This window comes from Anolis carolinensis, chromosome 2 (assembly GCF_035594765.1).
Source record: "Anolis carolinensis isolate JA03-04 chromosome 2, rAnoCar3.1.pri, whole genome shotgun sequence".
In the NCBI taxonomy this organism is placed as follows: Eukaryota; Metazoa; Chordata; class Lepidosauria; order Squamata; family Dactyloidae; genus Anolis; species Anolis carolinensis.
The window spans coordinates 184768189-184790627 of record NC_085842.1 but is presented as its reverse complement, the minus strand read 5'-3'; the positions used below and the strand labels follow the sequence as shown (position 1 = coordinate 184790627).

General features: G+C 40.1%; 1 protein-coding gene across 2 annotated transcripts in view; it reads left to right on the top strand.

Annotated features, from left to right (window-relative positions):
* tex2 (testis expressed 2) overlaps positions 1 to 22439 on the top strand; it is a 112374-nt gene that overhangs the window by 44750 nt on the left and 45185 nt on the right. For both annotated transcript variants that reach the window (XM_008118359.3, XM_008118361.3), the window contains exon 2: positions 13185 to 14812. In XM_008118359.3, coding sequence (XP_008116566.2) covers positions 13211 to 14812 — 1602 coding nt within the window. In that variant the 5' untranslated portion in view covers positions 13185 to 13210. The remainder of the gene's footprint in view (positions 1 to 13184; positions 14813 to 22439) is intronic.

Sequence of the window (22439 nt, the reverse complement as noted above, 5' to 3'; positions counted from 1 at the left end):
TTGATTTTTTATTCAGAGCTGTAGTAGTATTAGAGGATACTGAAGGGGAGAGAAAGGAGACATGTTAATTGTTTTGAATGTTCATATTTTAACACATTTGCCCATGTGTTTTTGAATCGTTTTTTAAAATCTTTTAGTTATTTGAATCTCATTATTGGGGTAGATTAAAACTGATAATAATAGTAGTATTAGAAAAAGATAGAGTAGATTTTGAATGTAAATAGATGTAGCCAGTTTCAGCTAAGCTTTGTTTCAGTGGAGGGTCCACTAACATTTTAAGGTTCTTTGAAAGTGTGCATATCAGCTGATCATTTCTACTTTGGTTGTATTTACACTGTAGAATTATTGCAGTTTGACAACATTTTAACTACCATGATTCAGTGTTATGAAAGTGGGGGTCTTTAGCCTTCTCTGCCAAAGAGGGATGCTATCTCACCAGACTACACATACCAGAATTCCATTGCATTGAGCCATGGCAGTTAAAGTGATGTCAAACTGCATCCATTCTACAGTGTAGATGCACTCTTTGTCTTCCTGAAATTTTCTGAGAGGTGTCCGGCTGCTGAGTTGGTTCAGAGACTTCTGAACCAATTCAGGTGTCATTAAATAACAGGAGACTTTTATGGATTTGAAACTGCCTAAAGAGCTGGACACAAAATATAGGAATCACACCAAAAGGAAATGAGCAGTTGTGCCGCCTAGAGATCTCCATTAGTACTGGCACATTTTAAAGTGTTCATAAATGACCAGAAACTAGCGGAGAATAGTAAAGTGGTCAGATTTGCTAACAAAATAAAATTATTTAGGATTGCAAAAGCAAAAAATGGATTCAAAAGAACAAAAATAAATGTTAAATGTTCACTGCAAACTAGACAGCCATGCAAGGTATAGATCTGTAAACGATGAAAAAGGTTAGACTATTTAGGGCTGTTTAACTTAGGGATGCGTGATGGATGTATATAAAAGTTTTTCTGTACATGCAAGTAAACTCTGTTCCCCCAAAGTGGGGATCACAATGCTTCCCTCATGATTTGCTTGCCACCCATCCACTCTGCCCCAGAAGCTTGAGACTGTTATTTGCAGAAGATTTTTAGGCAGAGTTCAATGACAACACGATAATCCTCTGTGTACTGTCCAGAAAGGGACTAGTGTACATTGAAGAAAGAGTAAAAGGAGAAGGAGATATCACTGGATGCAGGAGCAGAGTCCAAAACAATCTTAACATATTAGAGAGATAGGCCTAAACTAACAAAATGAACTTCAACAAGGAAGAATGCAAGATACTCCAATTAGGCAGAAAAAATGAAATGCAAGGATACAGAATGAGGGATGTGTGGCTCAACAGCAGTACGTGTGAAAAAGATCTTTGAGTCCTTGTAGACAGCAAGTTAAACATGAGCCAACAATGCGATGTGGTGGCAAAAAAAGGCCAATGGGATGATAGCCAGCATAAATAGGAGTCTAGTGTCTAGTTCCAGAGAAGTCGTGCTACCCCTCTATTCTGCCTTGGTGAGACCACACCTGAAATACTGTGTCCAATTCTGGTCACTGCGATTTAAGGGAGATGTTGACAAGCTGAAATGTGTCCAGAGGAGGGCGAATAAAATGAACAAGCCCTATGAGGAGCAGCTTAAAGAACTGGGCATGTTTAACCTGCAGAAGAGAAGGCTGAGAGAAGACATGATAGCCATGTATAAATATGTGAGGGGAAGTCATGGGGAGAAGGGAGCAAGCTTGTTTTCTGCTGCCCTGGACACTAGGATGCAGACCAAAGGCTTCAAACTACAGGAAAGGAGATTCCACCTGAACATAAGGAAGAACTAACTGTGAGAGTTGTTCAGCAGTGGAACTCTCTGCCCCGGACTGTGGTGGAGACTCCTTTGGAGGCTTTTAAGCAGAGGCTGGATGGCCATCTGTCAGGGGTGCTTTGAATGCGATTTTCCTGCTTCTTAGCAGGGGGTTGGACTAGATGGCACATGAGGTCTCTTCCAACTTTGTGATTCTATGTGTTGTACACCAGAGCAGGCGCACGTCTGACCTTAAACACCACACCAGCTTAGTAAAATCAGCAAGCAGTTTATTGAAGAATATATGTAGGCAAAGCAGTTTCAGTCCGCTGCTTCTGAAAACGGGTGCCTATACGAATGAGATGAAATGGTATACAGGCCCATGAGTAGTCTACAATACACACTTGGAGTAATTTCCATTTAATTCTTTGATGCGTTTTCGTGAGTAGACATTCATGGTGTGCACAATTTCAGGTTCTTAAAGAAAAAGAATCACTTGAGCAGGTTGAGACTGGAATACTGTGTCCAGTTTTGGGCACCGCAGATGAAGGGAGATGCTGACAAGCTGGAAAGCGTCCAGAGGAGGGCAACTAAAATGATTAAGGGTCTGGAGAACAAGCCCTATGAGGAGAGGCTTAAAGAGCTGGGCATGTTTAGCCTGCAGAAGAGAAGGCTGAGAGGAGACATGATAGCCATGTACAAATATGTGAGGGGAAGTCATAGGGAGGAGGGAGCAAGCTTATTTTCTGCTGCCCTGCAGACTAGGACACGGAACAATGGCTTCAAACTACAGGAAAGGAGATTCCACCTGAACATCAGGAAGAACTTCCTCACTGTGAGGGCTGTTCGGCAGTGGAACTCTCTCCCCCGGGCCGTGGTGGAGGCTCCTTCTTTGGAGGCTTTTAAGCAGAGGCTGGATGGCCATCTGTCGGGGGTGCTTTGAATGCGATTTCCTGCTTCTTAGCGGGGGGTTGGACTAGATGGCCCTTGAGGTCTCTTCCAACTCTACTATTCTATGATTCTATGATTCTATGAGACAGAAAAGGGTGCTGCTTCAAGTGTTGAGGTCCAAGACTATTTCATCTTTCTATATCATCAGAAGAACCTTAGACATCAGACTGGAAGTGTTTGAGCAGATTTTGAAATTACTTTAAAGCTTGTGTTTCAAGTTTTCTATATCATAACCATATCTGTATTTTTCCTGTCAGCTATCTTGCTTCTTTGTATTGCATTAGTTATACCTTGAGAGTCAGCTTCGAGGCACCCTTAAGAAGTATGCATTGTAGTAACCCAGCCAGGAAGTTGGCTTTGAGGATTTCCTTCAGTGCATGGAATTTGGGCTAAATGACCATGGATCCCCTTGTAGTTCTATACTTTTTGTGATTCCTTAGCATTCCTTTTATCTTATCTGAAGATTTGGGCAATTTCATACCATAAAAGAGACATGACATCAATGAGGCAATATTTTGATATGCAAATACACTCTTCTCGTACATTTAATTTTTCTGCTTAAATCATATTAAGTATGCCTCAATATTTTTTCCATTTAGTCCATTAATAGGAGTTCTCATCTGTTTTTCAAGTAATTAGCGCTACATATATTAGCACTGAATGTTCTGAAAACTAGACAGCCAAAACCATAAGGATCTGTTGGGAGTAACTGGTGCAAAGAATGCGTCTGAGCATTTGATTTCATACTAGTCAAAATATTGTGAGAAAATAAAAATGTTGGACATACACCCAAGGGCTGGAAAATTGTTTCAATTGTCATCTCTTATAAGTCTAAAATCGTCTAAATGCTCTGCAATTGGAGAACCAAAGTGATGAAGGATAGTACAAAGTGCATTATAGCTGCAATGTTCCCTTTGGTTTCCAAAGTGGATCAAAAGGGCTAATGTCTGAAAAGGACAGTTCAATTTTTATAATGTGCCATTGTGTGTTGCAAATATCCTTTATGCCAGCTTCCTTTTCAAAACAGCTAGGGCTTTCTTGGTGGGACTTAGGCTGCAAGTCCTGATTCTGTTTGCCTGGCTTGTGCTCCCCATTGTAATGATTAGTATATAAATTATTTATGTATTATTTATTAGCGACATTTATATCCCGCCCTTCTCACCCCGAAGGAGACTCAGGGCGGTTTACAAGTATATATACATACAATATATTATATTATACGACTATATTGCAATATTATTAGCAATATTGCATGTAATATAAATATACAATTATAATAGTGAATTATAATTATTATTACATTGTATTACATCATAATATTATTATTAATATTACATGTATATATAATATATTATAATATTAATATAGTATAATATTATAATATATTATTGTATCATTAAATTGATACAGGAGACATGGTGGAAAGATGTCTTCCTGGCCCCGTCTTCTTCATTCTGGTCCAGAATGGCAGTTAGACCTTGGGGGTGGGGAGTGCTCCCATCTGATGGTAAAGGAGACATGGTGGAAAGATAATAACAAGAAATAACAAGAAACTTGGAGGCATTAAATATTGAAGTTGCTTTCATTGTTTTTCGGTTCATTCTCTTGGAGATGTTTTACAAGATAATTTATGGGTGGTATCTGCTTTTTTTCTTCAGGCAGTTGAAATTTCAAATGGGAAGGATTGGGAAAACAGCATTAATGGCTCCATTTGTAAGACATAGCTGAGAAATGTGTGCTCCTTTAAATGCTGCTAGACTGCCATTCCTATAATCCCCAGTTGTTGGCTGTGCTGGCTAATGCTGGTGGGACTTGCATTTTGAAACATGTAGAGGTCCCCCTAATTATTACCTCTGGTGTAAGACAATGGTAAGTTCCCTAAAATTAGTGGTGAGTTTGGATGTGAGAACCCGCATCTTCACCCTATGATGGCCCAAGGTTGGTCCAAGTTGGTCATCTCTCTTGCTCACTCTAATCCCTGATGTTACCAGACTCACACACCACTGGGGGTGTTTATTTTGGGTAACAGTATGCAACACTAGTCAGGTCAAAGGGCCCACTCCTTTATTTATTTATTTATTGCATACATTTGTATCCTGTGCTTCTCACCTCTGGGGCGGCGGGGGGAGGCCTTAGGGCAGCTTCACAAACGGTAATCATTAGATGGCTAAACAATTATAAAAACAAATTGCCATTAAAACACATAATTAAAACATCAGTTATAAAACATCATTTAAAAATTACACTCAGCCATGCATAGATAGCAACAATGGGTGAAGACTACAAATATTGTTGAAAGCTCAGCAAATATGTGCATCTGCTTATAGCTCGGATCAGAGGAGAGCATGATATTGCCAAAGATATGTGTGCAACATCCATCAGTCCTAGCCATTATAGCCCATGCTAAGGGATTACTGAAAATGGAAGTGGCCATGTTCTCCATCTATCTCAATGTTTTGCTGGTATTATTATTCCTCCACTTTCTGCTGTTCCTTCTAGTAAAAGTCCTTGAAAGAGAATATCTTCATCATCATTACAATCAACTGAGTCAGAATATTCTTTTGGTTCTGGTCTTATGCCACACCCTAACATGGATTTTATTACATTTATATACCACCTTTCTCCTGGTGTGGATCCCACACTCTAGTACAACTCCCAGAAACCCCAGCCAGTTTACCAGCTATTAGGATTTATGGGAGTTGAAGGCCAAAATATTTGGGGACCCACAGGTTGAGAACCACTGCTCTAGTAGCTTGCAAGGCTTGTGTCACTAAAATACAAAATTGATGTTATCCTCCTAATTATTGCATTGAGAGATATGTCTTAAACTAGTCTGTATATATACTGAGAACCATTAATTTTAGAAATCTTCATTGAAAATTTTGTAATACCAGTTTTTTTTTGAAAAGAAACCCTCCAGCATACTCTGCCTTAACCTTCAAGCTATATTGGACTAGAGCAGTGGTTCTCAGCCTGGGGTACCCAGATGTTTTTGGCCTACAGCTCCCAGAAATCCCAGCCAGTTTACCAGCTGTTAGGATTCCTGGGAGTTGAAGGCCAAAAAAGTCTGGGGACCCCCAGGTTGAGAACCACTGGACTAGAATTTGCATCATCCCCAACCAGAGTTCAATTAGCACAATGAGTGAGGGTATAGTCCACCTCATGTGAAATACACCAGGCTATAGAAGGCTGTGCTAATGGTTCTAGATTGAAGATATTGTGGTCATCCAAAATAGCACCTAGCCAGTACTTAGGAATGCTAGGTGTCGTGGTCCACCAATATGGGAGGGCCGCATGAGTCTCGCCTCTCTTCTAGATCATGTATTGCATTTGTCATAATCACGGGGCTGCCTCTTCCACTTTGGTAGTAGGTTATGCTTGTCTTCCTACATTAGAAAAGAGTAAGCTGTGGTCTTCCAGATGCTGTTGGACCTCAATTCCCATCAGCCCTACCTAACATAACCAGTAGTGAGGAAGGATGAGTTTGCCACCCAAAATTTGTCGAACCCTGTTATACTCCACTTGAGATAAATGCTGGGATAATTAAAAAGCATGTTAATAAATAAACAGGGGTTTTGCGCGTGAAGCTAAGGATTAAAAATCCAAACATCTTAGAGCAGGGGAAGAAGGAGGTCAGTCCACATATGCATGTAGCCCTTAGACACCCTTCTCATTTTTAAACTTAACCGTTTTCATCTCATCTTCCTCCCCTTCCCTTCATTTTATTCATGGTTATCAATAAATGTTGGCTTGAATCTTGTTGGTTACCCTAAAGTAGAGCAAACCTATTGAATCAATTGAGTGGTGAGTCAACACATTGGTAAGTGCCATTGATTCGCAGATCTGCTATCATGAGAAATAGCAACAGAATCCGGGTCTCTTTTTTCAGTTCTTTCAGTCTCAATTACACTGATCAACAACTGTGCTTTGGTGATCCTTCTCCTTTTCTGAAGGTACAGGGTCAATCTTTGCTGGGTTTTTCTGTTGGGATGCTGAGTTGAGTGGAACTGCTTTTCAAGCAGTATGTGTCCCATCAGAGTCATGCACTGTTCCTGTGATGTGCTCGGGTATCATTTGTTTTCAGCTCCATCATTGATGAAATGATTGGATATCATATTTAAGGTACTATGTATTGCTCAAGCAGAGGAATAGACTGACAAAAGGAAAAGGTTGTCACAGCAGCATTCGTTTTCTTTTTCTAATGAACTTTCCAGGGACAAATGCATTGTTTTTTTTCTTTGCATTGCATAACATTTCTATCAAAACAGTGCCCTGAGATCATTCATATTTTGACATACTGAAAAATAGGCTGAAGTAATGCATTTAGGAGAGGAAAGGAAGGAGGAACAAAATCTTCTTGTTTGCTTGTCATTCTGGAATGTATTTGGGAGAAAAAGGCTGCTGGTGGCTAGACCAGAGTTATATTGATGTAGGGTCTTAGCGGGCCAGTGTGAACAAAAAGGTCTTAATTTAAAGCTGAAATCAATAGATATAGATGCAATAGACAGTACATTAGTGAATTACACCTATTTTTATGAAGGCAAAGCATTTATTGTAAATGCTTTCAGCATAAAAGAAGAAGCTTGCATGCACAATCTTTGTTCTGGACTTCAGAGGCTGGTGGTTGTATTTGAGGAACTCCTAGCCATTCAGTAGCATTAATTAAGTACTAATAACAGGAATAACAATTAACTCTGGGTCACATAAAGCTGTTGACATGGTATAATAGGGGAAAGTAATTGATAGGTTATTGGAAATATGTTACCTGTTAAATTGTGTATAATCCCATAAATGTCTGTTGTTGTTGTTGTCTGCTTTCAAGTAACTTCTGGCTTATGTTGAGCCTATCCTGGGATTTTCTCAGCAAGATTTGTTTAAAGAGGGGCTTGTTTTGCCTTCCTCTGCGACTGAGAGTGTGAATTGCCCAAGGTAACACAGTGGGTTTCCATGGCTAAATGGAAATTCAAACCATGGACCGGAGTCCAATGCTCAAACTACTGCACAATTCTGGCTTTTTATGCATCTCTGAAATTGTTGTTGTCACGTGCCTTCAAATCATTTCTAAGTTATGGCGACCATAGGACAACACTGTTATGGGACTTTCTTGACAAGATTTGTTGTGGCCAAGACTTAACCCCTTGGTTAAAACTTAACCCCTTTTTTACCATTTCAGCTTGATGCCCTTTAGCAAACTACAGATCCCCAAACTATAGATCCTTTTTTATTTGGGGGGTGGGTAGTGGTGTTCGATAACAATCACACAGGACAGGGACCAAAACATATGACTCGATTTTAAAATTCTTGCTTTCTGCTGGCTGGGTTAGAAGTTGCTTTGAATTTCAGCATGTGTTTTCAGACTAGCACTTGTTCTTCAGTGTTGATAGTCTACATTCACTTAAATATCCAGGATGTATTCATACTGTGTTCCAGGATGTCCTACTGTTTTGGTTAATGTTAACTTGCCCTAATTACATCCTCTGTTTTACTGGATAGGAATGCAATAATGTGTCATTCCTTTTGTGCTTTCTGGAAGTCCCATTTAAAGTTAGATTTGTAAAAAAAATCTCTATTCCAAATAGTAAAATGTTTCAAGATTCAGCAGAAAAATGAGTGTATAATATAGAAGTGATTTACAAAAATAGCCCGAAGTCTGTTTTCCACCAGAATAGGCACATTATGATTTTCATGATGCCTGTCAGCATCTGGTGAAATGGTGATTAGCTCAAATTCGTTAATGTTTGTGTTGTTAAATGGAAAGCAGGAAGAAATGTAAGAATATTTCACCAGATGATTTGTATTGATTTAGAGTACAGAATGGGTCAATCATATCTTGGGGAGCACCTTGATTAGGCAACAGCACTTTTGCTTGGTTTTGAGAGGGAAAGGGGAGAGTAAATATAGTTTTCTAGATTAATGCTGTGCTTAAGGAGTTCTTATAAATTCTGTTTTTGACAGTTTGATTATGGTACCACTCACTGCTCCTGAAAATAATGTAGTTACTAAGGTGACAAATCTGTTGTCTTGACAATCAAATGTAATCTCGAGTTTGCTTCCTCCCCACAATTTTCCCTCAGGCAATGCTTTATTACTTTCTCTCTATTGCAAAAGGACTGGAATTCTTGAACATCTTTAATGAAAATAAAGGACTGCTGGTTTTCTGGTAGGAGCAGGACGAATTTCCTTATCTTTATGACTTGACCTATTGTGAGGTTATGTGATCATCACATATAGGATGTGATGACTGTGTGCTCATGGCCCTTAAAAGAACCTGCAAGCAGTCTATCAGACCTAAAATCCATGTGCAGCAGCAGATAATGCATGTCTGGCTAATTATAGGTTGGAAGCAGGTTTGTCTACACTTCCTATCCATAGACATGGAAGTATTGTTGTTGAATTTCCTTGGGGATGTGCGTAGTGGAGTTCTCAAGTCTGCCCCCCCCCCCCCCACCTCACAGGTTTTGTGGAAAGGCTGCATTTGCATTCTCTAGTGCAGTTGTTTCCCATGCGAAGAGCTCTGCTTAGTGAGACTAAGGATTCGCTGTTCTGTCTTCAGTGGTGAGCAGATATGACTCGCATCTTGATAGGTCACTCTGACAGCCGCAACTGCACCTCAACAAAGGGAGGGCATCAGGGAAGGGATAGAGCAAGGGTCCCAAAACTTTTTAATGGTTACTCAGACTATTGTGGGGCCAGACTATCATTTGAAAAAAATTCCTATGCACACTGCACATACTGTATCTTAATTTTAGTGCAAAAAAAGAGAAATAACAATGCAATATTTAAAATGAAGAACAATTTGAACCAACATCATGCAGTTGGTTAAACCCTTGTGCCGGCAGAACTGATAACCAGAAGATTGGATTGGTGACCTGAAGGTTGCTGGTTTGAATCCAACTGGGGGAGAGCGCGGATGAGCTCCCTCTGTCAGCCCCAGCTCCCAATGCAGGGACACAAGAGAAGCCTCCCACAAGGATGGTAAAAACATCAAAACATCCGGGCGTCCCTTGGGCAACATCCTTGCAGACGAAAAAAGTACCAGTATTTCAAAGCTTCTGGCTGATGAGACAGTCAATTATTATTATTTTGTTTATTTATACCTTACATTTTCTCTCCACAAGGAGACTCAAAGCAGCATGTTAATTAGGATTGTTGAGTGTGCCCTCAAGTTGTTTATACCAGGGGTTGGGTAAATGATCTTGGAAAGCTGCATCTGAACTGCTGGCCATAGTTTGGGGACCCATGGGATTGAGAGTTTGAGAATATTTGTTTTTTGGACTAGAACGCCTAGTGCTGACTGAAGAATTCTGGGAGTTATAGTACAAATAATAATATTCTTGGATTGGGAAACAATGTAGAATACAAGAGTAGGATACTCTGATGATGATATTTCAGCCACTGTAGTGAAGTGTCAAGGATTAGTACCTGTGAAATCAGTACCCACAGTTTCACCCACCTATATCTGACAAAAGAGGTCCTCTTTAGGAGTTTTCTAGGTCTTCTAGGCTATTTTCTGAATTTCTTGCATCTGAAGTTACCATAGAGTTGCCCTAGAGGACCACACAAATTCCTAAAGAGAATATACCTCTCTAGGAATTTTTGAGGTTTTCCTACTATGGTAACTTCCAATAGAAGTTGTTAATTTCCAAAATGTCCACTATTATCCATGGTTTCCTGTTTCCACAATAACTTCAGGAATGTATCCCCTACAGACAGGGAGATAAGCTCCTGAATGAGAAAGCAAATGCTAAGTTATTCCTTTATCTGCCTCATCTGTCGTCATGTAATTTAATATATTAATCGTCAGTTGGAGCTGAAACACAGATACAGCAAAGGTAGCTAAGTCTTACAACTGTAATCCTTTTAAGAACTTTAAGTATGTGAGCTAAATTCTAGAAGAAAAATCCCGAAGAAATTTGCAGTTTTTGGAACTCTCAACCGGCCTCTAGTGACTGAAGCAAACCCTGGCTAGAAATTTTGATTAAATCCTCATCTTGAAAAGGAATTTTAAAATCCTCTCTATGTAAGCTGTACATGAGAGATGACTAGGGAGCGGACCAAGCCAGTGGAAAATCCACTTATAAGGACAAGAGTGTATCTTAACTTACAATTGAAGTTTTAGTTACTTGCAGCAAAGCCTTTAAGTTACCAGTTAGGTCATGATCCCAGTCCAATTTAAAAAGGTTAGCTTTTTATTTTTCAGCTATGAGTCATACTCATCATTAGTCAAACCTTTGCATTTGAAAAGAGATTCTAATAACAGCTTTTCCTTTGTTTTCTACCATAGGACACTCATTGCATTGATTTTAAAAAAATATTCGGGGTTCAATTGATGTAGGTTTCTAGTTACTAGAGTTTGGTGCAGCAAAGTAGCTGGCTTCTCTGTCTCTTTCTCTCACACACATTTGTAGTTGTGTTTTGTAAGAAGGGAGGCTCTTAATTTAATCAACTGCCTTACAGATGCAGGAAGCTATAAATGTGGGACAGATTTCACTGGAGCATGAGCAAGGCGAGTCTTCCCTTCATAATGCATACTCTGTAAGTCTCCAAGTAAATGATCCCAAGAAAAAAGAACAGATACAGGCTGTGGGTGCTATCTAGTTTGATATTTCACAGTGACACATTTAAAATTGCCTGCTGGACAGGAGCGCAGTGGTATCAAACCTGTGGCCCTCCAGGTGTTTTGGACTTAAGCTTCCAGAATTTCTAGCCATTGGACAAGCTGGCTAGGGCTTCTGGGAGTTGGGAGGCCCAAATATCTGGAGGGCCATAGTTTGGCACCTATGAGTAAAAAGCGTGTGCCAAGAACAGTAATTTTATTGGCTGTCAGAGAACATATTCATTAATTGTGGGAGCAAGATCTTGAAAAGCTGAGAGAGAAAAGAGTGAATGAGGCCTTTAGAGAATACCTCACTCTCACATTGACAGCTTCTCTGCTGTCACTATGTTCTGCTTGTGGACTTGCTGTGGGGGCCCTAGTTGGCTGCTGTGCAAACAGAATGCTAGGCATGAAGATCTTTTATTTTGATCAAGCATTTTACATTTGCATTTTACTTTTTACACTTTCCTGGATTCATCAGTTAAGAAAAAGATACTGCCACTCACTAGATCTCAGTTGTGTGATTGCTATGAAAAGCCTTATGTGCCGCAATGTGATTAGAAATTCCCTTTCCTAATGTGATCAGCATCCTGAAATGAATCTGTCCTCGTGGAAAGCATACAGTTGTCTACAACTTGCTTGAGGATGTCAAAAAGCATTCTTGATATGTGATCTGTGGTCTTAATTGTGTGCAGATATGTTTTATGAACAGAATATATACATAAACTATAAAGAATACACAAATACACCTCTGAGTCATTCTTTTTTAGAGTTGAATGTTCACTTGAAAGGGACTGAATAGCTCTACTTTATTAAATCCCAATCCTGCCCATTAATAACCTTAATTGGTTGCTGATATAATGGCAAGAGGTACATTTTACCTTCACATTAATTATGATTGATGACTATAACCTGACAAATCATTTTAGGAAGCAAATCACACCTCATATGGTTCTCACTGTTTATAATGTCCCTGTGGGGAGATGGTGGCAGGGTATAAATAAAGTATTATTATTATTATTATTATTATTATTATTATTATTTTATTATTATTATTATGGGCTAACCTGGTTCATGATAGTATTGTTATTTGTCTGGAAATGCTTTAGTACCTCTACAGAATAGATCAGGGAGTTGTTCAAACCCAGCCTAGGTGAGTTCTTTTGCCCCATCTCCCCATGGTTGAAAGCCCTGAATAGGCAAAGACCATGATGCATAGCTCTACTTCAGTCTGTGTGAAATGGACAATGAGCTAAATACAAATCTTGGGCAAAAGTTTCATATTCATTGCATGTACCATGTCTGTTCTCATTCTTTTGGTCCCCCAAAATTGTTCAGTGTTAGAAATACTAAGTATTATGGACTTTGGCTTTAGTGATGGTGATGTAGCTAGGAAAATTGGTGTTAGTTTAATAGAAACAATACATCGTGGACCTTTGAGATCTGCAAGCTTGGGGCCTGCAGATTTAACTGATTGTGGACTTAAACTGATTAGGAAAATGGTAGCAATTAGTAGCAGAGGCTGTGATGGCAAGGCCTGGATGCCAGGTGCATATTTTTCCTGTTTCGGCTGCAGCATTTCTACACTTCAAATAGCAGCTGTGGTGCTTGGCATGCTCCAAGCAGAAAGAAGTGCACCCAGCTCCCAGGGTTTAATGACACAGCCTTCCCCTATCCCGTGTACATGGAAGTCAATCTTAGGATGCTGCAGACGAGGCAAGCACTTGATGTCTGAGGCTTATTGCTGCTATCTCCCCTTCTCTTCTATACATGGAAGTCAATCCCAGGATGTTGGGGAACTCAACCTCCGTCTTCCTCTCTCTAATCTATGTTTGGCTTTTTTCTTACAGACCCTGGCACATCTCTGTGACCTGCAATGACAAGCCTGAACAGTAGCCATGCAGAGAAAACTGGGGAAATGTCTTCAAAGCAGCCAGCACCAAAAGTTCAGGTTCAGCGATCTGTTTCCCGAGAAACCATCACCATTCATTTCTCGGCATTTGGGAAGGAGGAAGAGGAGGAGGAAGAAGAATTCAAGGAGTCTCCCCCTGAGGCACTGGATGACCAAAGCATTGTAACAGCACTGGAAGCTAAGGAGGACCTCTGTTTTGATCTTGGTGACCATGACTCTTCTGGTTCCACTACCTCGCTTAAAATGGCTGCATCTCTGCTCACCTCATCTCCCACAACCATGCCAATTGTAAAGCCGTTGGAGTCCCAAGTCTTCAGTGCAGCGGTGCCATCAGCTATGTCACCCTCCTCACCTTCGTGTCATGCCTCTGCCTCATCAGGTGGGGCTTTGCCTTCAGAACTGAGAACCACCCTGTCGTCTTCTCCATTGACCTCTCCTTCCAAGTCGCTTGTCACATCTAGCATACCCTCCACAGTTACTAGCTCAAAGCCCTTTATGAGTTTAGTTAAGTCCCTTTCAACAGACATTGAACCAAAAGAGCCCACTCCACCCACAAGGCATAGGCAATTAATGAAATCCCTGGTGAAGTCTCTGTCCACGGACACTTCCAAACAGGAGTCTGAAACAGTGTCATACAAACCACCTGACTCTAAACTGAACTTGCACTTGTTCAAGCAGTTCACTCAGCCTCGGAGCACAGGTGGAGATTCCAAAACGGCTCCCTCATCCCCTTTAACATCTCCTTCAGATACTCGTTCCTTTTTTAAAGTACCCGAAATGGAGGCCAAAATTGAAGACACAAAAAGGCGCCTTTCAGAAGTGATTTATGAGCCTTTTCAGCTCCTCAGTAAAATAATGGGTGATGAGAGCAGTAGCCACAGGCCCAAAGCCTTATCTTCAAGTGCTTCAGAACTGTCCAATCTTTCCAGCTTGAACGGCCATTTGGAAAGCAATAACAATTATAGCATTAAGGAAGAAGAATGTGACTCTGAGGGGGACTTCTACGGAAGTGACTCCAATATAAATAAGAATACTAAACAACCCCAGATAGCTGAAGAGCATGCAAAAGAGGCTGAAAGTAGAAGTTCCCCATCGTTAAGCACAAAGGATGCCAATTTAAAGGGGTCACTGGTACTTGAAAGATGCTCTTTGTCTGCCTTGGCAAGCAAGGAAGATGAGGAATTCTGTGAACTGTATTCTGAGGATTCCTGTTTGATAGAGGATGACAAATCTGAGAAACATTGTGAAGATTTGTTGAAGTTGGAGGTGCCTGAGGAAAGCTCTATACCTTTCAGCAATGAAGATGACATTGAACTTCATGTGCAACCGCCTAAACTTCCAATGAAGACATTGTACTTTCTCACAATGCTGATCTATGCTTATCTTATACTCCCCCTACCTGTTTATTTGAGTGGACTCTTCTTGGGAGTTGCCATTGGGTTTATGATAGCTGTCTGTGCTATTTGGCTTTTTACACCAAGTGCCAGGTATAGCAGGCTACATGCATGTTGGAACAAGCAGCTGCATACAGAACCTCTAGACATTAGAGAACCTGAGATATTGAAGGTAAGCAGGTGCTTTGCTTTTGAAAAACATTTTCACCAACGCAGACATGCTTCAAGCCATATTTGGGTGTATGTGCAAGGGCAATGAATCTAATGTTCATTAGTTGGCTGATGCCAATTTCCATAACAATTGATACGTGATAATTAGTTTCATCAGTTGCTTAGATCTCCAGTCAGAGTATGTTAATTGTTCTTCTCCCACAGAGTTTGTACATTTATCATGGGAACTAATTGAGACGGTGAATAAGGTGGGCAGGTAATTGATTTACTCCAGTTTTGAGAATCACACAGTCCTCCAAATGTAGTTAGACTGCTACTCCCAGCATTCCTCTACACTTGATTGTGCTAAATCCAGCAACATCTGGAAGTCTTCCTCTGTTTCTGATGCTGGAGAGATCAGACTGTGAATCCACCCCTCGGGTTGGTTGTAATGGACTGAAGTAATTCAAATGTTTATAATTCAGTTTTAGCACATGTATTATAATTAAGACATGAGAAATAAATAATATCACTTCAAGTAAGAATACTGGATCAATCCAAAGGTCTCTGTACTTCAACATCCAGATGCCGGTTAGAAGTCATAAGCAGGATATGAGGACAATATTTTGTTCACCCCAGTAATTGGTATTGAGAAGGTTAATCTGATAGTTTGAGAACACAATAATTTGAGGAATCTCCCACTTCCACCAGTATATTTTCTGGAAAAGCACTCCTGTTATGACTAAGGTCCCCTGACATTGTGGAATAAGAGAGAAAGCTGAAATTCCAGAATAAATTTATAAAACAGAACATGTCCAAATCCTTCTGAAAATCAGTGAACTCAACAAGCTGAAAGGCTGTGTGCGTGTTGTTTCAACACCAGACCAACTATGATTTTATTTATTTCATGTCATTAACATTGCATAAATAAATAAGTTTGAAACTGATAAAATAAAGAGATCACAAGCAGCTAAATAATTTTAGACCAAAAACGGGCAACAGCGACTGCATTGTTTGTAGCTTATGATAAATTGAATGGAAACTGAATGGTTTTAAATGGGACAGGGGAATCTTCCCTGGTAAAGTTTGCCTTAAATGTCTGACTAAAACTTCTTACAGCATAATTGGAATTCTTGTGTTGCACAGATGGTTAAAAGAAAGGGAGGGCGAAACATTTATGCCAGCCTGATCTTGCTGTTCCTGTATATTTAAGTTCTCCTTGTCGTTTTCTCTTTATGAAGACTTATCAGTAGTATTCCTGCTGATTGTTTATCAGCCATCTTCCTGCTTGTGACCTTTTCTCCTCTAGTGCTTTTCTACAGAGCAGTCCTTACCATGAACTGCTTCTCTTTTCAATTCCTGACCCCACCTCTGTTGGCCTTCGTGCACTCACCGAGCTGGTTCATCCAACACAATAAAGCTAGGGAGAACCTTGGTTTATTGCTTATGGAGAGGGCGCAACTGCGCAACACATAATCACATCCATTATAAGTAGGAATAGCTAATCCAAACCATGGCTTCTCTACCTGTGATTTGTTTACCATGGCTTGCAGACCTGGCCCTCGAACCTGTCTCTGCCTTGATAAAATCCATAGAGTAGTGAGTTCATTCCAATTTCCTTTCTCTCCTTTTTGTGACTTCTGTTGTCTTCCTGTCTGCCTGCAGATCAGGACAGAAAGAGAATGTCAGGTCAAGCCAAACAGATTTGAAGGTTACAGCTTAATATTTGCAAAGTCCACTTTGTATTCATCTGAATGAAGACAGTCTCCAAAAAAGGGACTGTCTTAAGATAACACAACTCATTTTCTTGCATTACTGTATAGTAATTATAATTGTTATATTTTATAGTTATGGGAGACTGAAATGCTAAAGAGGAATATTACAAGGTTCAACCACTGATTCATGCTGTGCCTTCTCCTGTTGTTTCATACTGTGTTGTGGATGCTGGGAAGATAATGAAGAGTATGTTATTTGTACCATAGCTTTTCACAATTTTCTAAAAGAAAAATAACTAAAAGCAGTCATTTGAGTTTCTTTCAAGAGTTTTTAAAAAAATCTTAGCTGTAACTGGAGAAAGGCATGACACTATAACTGCAGTAATTACTTTGGAAGGGTAACTTTTCCAGTTCTTCACAGTGTTAAACCTGTGTCTCTTTTTTATGTCGCAGGTTTTTTAATGGGATTATTTGCCTTCTAAGGTTGTATTTCAGGGATTCATTTCAAGGATACTTTTCATTGTTCCCTTCTTTGTTATAAATTCTTATACCAACTGCACTTCTCTATATGAATAAACAGGATGTGATGCATATTGAATGGAAAAATGATAAGCCTCTTAACAATTTAGATATGTGCTGCAAAGTAAAATGGACTTCGAAAATATCTATTTATAGCTCTTCAACAAGAATAACATAGAAACGTTTGGAAGACAGCAGTAAAAAGATTCAGTAAAGAGACAATGCAAGGTTTGTGTAGAATGTTGAATGGGTTAATTCTACAGTGTAGATGAGGCATGGGCAAACCTGGGCCCTCTGGGTGTTTTGGACTCCAATTCCCACAATTCCTAACAGCCTCAGACCCCTTTCCCCCCTCAACCGCTTAAGTCCAACAACATCAAGTAAAAATTTAATGGTAAACTTAGAGTCAGAGACTGTCTGGACTTTAGTGATATTCATACATTCATAATGGTAGGATAAATTTCCTTTTGTAAATGAATTTGTTAAAATGCACCTTCCATAAATACTGTACTTTAATGCAGTACTGCTAAAGGATTGTACACAAAAAGGAATGGGCTTATTTTGTATACTGAACTGAAATGCTGGGATTCTTAACTTATGAACAGGCTTAATGCTTTTTTTGTGTGTCAGAGGAATTTTTTAGCACTGCCTGGGATTTGATTTTTAAGACTGTTTCTTGCAGCAGCAATATCTGGCAATCACACAACGTAGAGCATTGTTCAGTTTGCCATATGCTTACGTGATAAGGGTGGCAGCTTAAATTTTCTGCAATTGCCATGCAAAATGTGGGGGCCACAGATTTTTCTCCTTAACAGCATTTGAGAAGCATAGCTTTTAAAATAATGCTTGGTGGAGCTGATGTATATTAACCATCATGCTTGGATAATTGTTTTAGGTTTTCTGAACAGATTTTTGCCAGACATCTTGCCACTGTAAGGAGAAAAGGCCAGGCATTTAAAAGGATCTGCCCTGCTATTAAGTAGAGCAAGGCACTGCCTTATGTTGGCAGAAGTAGTGGCAAGATGTTGGGAAACAACACTGCCATGTGGCTCTCCCTGACTCTCTTGTGTTAGTCTGCTTCCCTAGAATCATAGAGTTGGAAGAGATCACAAGAATCATCCAGCGCAAGGGCCATCCAGTCCAACCCCCCTGCCATGCAGGAAACACAAAGCACCATCAACAGATGGCTATCCAGCTTCTGCATGAAAACCTTCAGAGGAGACTCCACTATACTCCGAGGAGGCAGCATATTCCACTGCTGAACAGCTCTTACCGCCAGGAAGTTCTTCCTAATGTCTAAGTGAAATCGCATTTCCAGCAGTTTTAATTCATTGTTCTGTATTCTAGTCTACAGGACAGCAAAAAAACCAAGTTTGCCCTCTCCTCCATATGACAACCTTTCAGATTATTTAAACATGACTGTCATATGTCTGGTTCCATAAGTCATTCCTCATTGGGCTTGGTTTCCAAACCTTTGATCATTTTGGTCTCCCTTCTCTGAACAGTTCTAGCTAACAGGTAGCTCCCCTTTCTCCAGTTTTGAAGCAATAATCAGTTGATAGCTTCTCGGCAGGTAAATGACAGAAACTGCAATCCTTTCAGAAGTTTTTGGGGTGCAAATCCCATAACTCTTTACCAAAAACAACTAGCTGACCACAGTTACCTCGCCTTGGTATAAAGAATGGAGCTCTGTTTTGTCCTTTGCTTCAAGTAATGTTATGCCTTGGAATTATTTTTCCTCATAATATATTAGTGATCTTTTATTTGGTTTTTTTCTGTGCCTCATATATGCAAAACCTCTAATTTTACAAAGGTTCCCAAAAATCACAATATGCATGTGTCCAGATCTCTTGGATGCATTTTGGTTACAGGCATTTGTTGGTCTCTTGTGAGGAACAGGATGCTGGAGAAAATAGGTCTCAGACCTGATCCGCAAGACGTGCACTTATAACAGGAGTGGATAACCAGATTCCTTCCAGATGCTTAAGACTATAGCTTTTGTAAACCCCAGGTATTATGGCCAATGTCTAGAAATGTTAAAAAGCAGGCAATGCCAAACATTTCAGGTGTTTTAGACTGTATGAGTCCCTTATTTTTACCTTTGCACATTAAGATTTGGCTACCACCCTCTCATGTGAAGAGGACAGATATGAAAATAAATCTCCTGTGGCTCGTTTTGGATTGCATTTAATGCTGGATATACATTATGAGATGTCTGTCACTTATTATCTTGTTTGGATTTGCATAATGTGCTTGCTATCTTCTTGAGCAGGTTTATCAGGGATGCATGTGTCATTCAGAATGATTCACGTATTTGAGTATCCATGGAGAGCAATTCGCCCACATTAGGACAGAATACTTACCAATTGGACCAGTAAAACCTTCACATTTATGCTGTCTTGAAACATCAGAAAAACACAATCTATATCTATATATCTATATCTATATCCATAATAAAAGTGAAAACCCATATGTGTGTATGTGGCATGGGTGTCCACTCACACAGACAGCCGCCGGCCTCCACAAACAGGAATATAGTTCCCAATGCTAAGTAGCCACCAAGTCACTCTTTTCCATGGACATTGCGGTTACAGCGAGCGCCATGAACATGCAGCTCAATCCCTGCCAATGTCCTCCCCAAACACTATGACCCACCACACAAAGAATGCTTTAATTTGGGACCATTTCATCCTAGACTGTGCCCTTTCCTCCTCCACAGGCAGGCATCCCAGGGTTCGCCATTGGTAATTTGCATGACCCCACCTACTGTCCTTCCCTTTCAAATCTGTCTGCAGAACAAACACAGCACAACTACACTTCCTGGAGGAGTTTGGGGGATTGACTCCACATGGAGGAAGTTGTAGTTCACCCTGCGTCAAGTCAGAGCACTGTGACTCCTACTGGGGAATGTAGAGGAGTTGTAGTTTACCTACACCCAGAACACTATGAACCCAAACAATGCAGGGGTTTGTGGGAATGGGCCTTGATTTTGGGAGTTGTAGTTCACCTGCATCCAAAGAGCACTGAACCCAGCCAACGATGGATCTGGATCAAACTTGGCACACACTCAGCATAGCCTGCTGTGGATACTGACAGATATTTTGGGACAATTGCCCCTGGAATCTGGGAGTTGTAGCAGTTCATCCCCATCCAGAGAGCACTGCAGCCAGGCGATGACCAGCCAACGACAGATCTGGACCACACTTGGTACACAGACCCAAAATGGCCAATTTTGAATACTGGCAGGGTTTGGGGAGGATTGACCCACGATTCTGGGAATTGTAGTTCACCCACTCCAAACTGAGAATACCTAACAAACAAAGACAAATAATGCCTTTATCAAATAACCCGGGCATCGCCGGGTTCCCAAGCTAGTAGTACTAAAAAATTTAACTGTTTAAATCACAACTTCAGACCTCTCCTTTTCCAGTAAAGAATATAATCTGTGAACTTCGTTCTCTCTTAGTCTTTCTAACTATGGGACCACACTCAGTGTTTCCCAAAGTTTACTGAAGTCAGCCTTCTTAAAGTCTAGAGTGGGTGAAGCCTCCTGAGCTGAAACCTGGAGCTCTGGAAGTTGCTCACATTTGGTGTAGATCAGAGTTGAGGTTCATGCACCCCACCAGGTTGACATCAAATCCAATCAGCTTAGGCAGCCTAGCATAGCACTGATTTATATTTAGGAGCAAGTGACATTCTGTGTTCCAAGCTTTTCATCTTACAAACCACTTCTTAAAAAAAATCACTCATGCACAGTGTTAGAAGATACCTTTGGAAGTCAGGTGATGAATGTAGCAGCCCTTTTTATTCCAGTCACAAAAAGGAAATCATACATTGCAAACACCTCAGGAGTAGTCCTATTTGAAACAATTACAATGGATGCACCAAGATCTTGGGTTGTGGAATGTGAACTTCTCATTAAACCTGAGGCAGCATTTTAGACTTGGTTTGGATAAGCTGTTGAGTCAGTTCAGATAAACAGTCAGCGCCGTGTGAAATCTATAAAGTTGTTAAACATGCACCAGAAAGTGGATGGTTTGCGTCTTGCAAAGCTACTTGAGAAATGTAAAAATGTTTTTATCACAATCCTTTTAATATTTGAGTGTTACACAAATAGCATGACCTGCACAAGAAGAGTGACCTGCCTATTGGATCACACTAGTTCAGTCCCTCTTGTTAAGCATTTTGGAAATATGCTGTTTTTTAACCTCAAGACTCAGAATCCCCAAGCCATCCTTAGTGAGTGGCCATGCTGGCTGAGGGTTTGGCAGAGCTGTAGTGCAACTTTTCCATTTTGTATGCTAGCCAGTTGTTTCTGGGAACCCAATGAGCAATTCATGTTGCCGACAGCTCTGTTTTTTGCCTTCTGTGCCAGGTGCTCAGAGAAAAGCTGATGCTGGAATGGGAGCTTTGAGTTGAATAATTTTTCGGAGAAAGGAGCTGGAAAACATCTACCTAGATTTATTGTTTATTTTAGTTATTAATTGTATTTATATACCGTTATTCTCACTCCTGGGGGAACTCAAAGCAGTTCACAACATAATCCATGGCAAAATTCTATGCCTAACATGTCTAAAACATCACATATCAAATTAGCCACATATAACAATATATTAAAACCATTAAAACTATAAATAACAATCACAAACACAACATAAAACATTTAAGTATTGTATCGATCCCAAGGTTATCTTAACTATTTCCATATTTCAATACTCCTGTCATTCACCAAATGTCTTTTTGAACAGCCAGGTTAAGATGTTTCCTAAATGCTAGGAGGGAGGGGGCTGATCTGATCTCAGTGGGGCGGGAGTTCCACTGCTGAGGGGCCAACACCAAGAGAAGGCCCTGTCTTTTGTCCCTGCCAGTCGCACCTGTGAAGGCAGTGGGACTGAGAGCAAGACCTCCCCAGCAGATCTTCGTGTTTTAGCTGGCTCATAGAGGGAGATGCATTTGGATAGGTAAGCTGGACTGGAACCATTCAGTGATTTATAGGCTTTCCTCTATTTTCTATAGGTTTTCCTCTATTGTTTTCTTTGCATTCCTCCAAAAAACATTCTTAAATAGTGCAGACAATTCATTTATTACAAACTCTTAACTATTCTTGAAGTTAGCAAATTGATATTCAGAGAGTGTGGTTCTTAGTCTGAGTGAATGTTTCCTTCTCTGTGTAGGTAAAATCATCTTTTGATATATGTATATTGAGTATAGAAGTATATGAAGAACCATAAATAAGAGTTTCACATAGAAGTGAGTTTTCAGTTTCAAAATACAAAATATATTAACGTGAGAAGTAGCAGGATAATTGTTTTAGTATAAGACTTTCAGTGCCCAATAGGCAGAAAGGAGTCTTAATTCTGGAACAAGCATCCTACATGGTGGCAGAAATAGTTTGTCTTCTTGAAACTTGCCCTC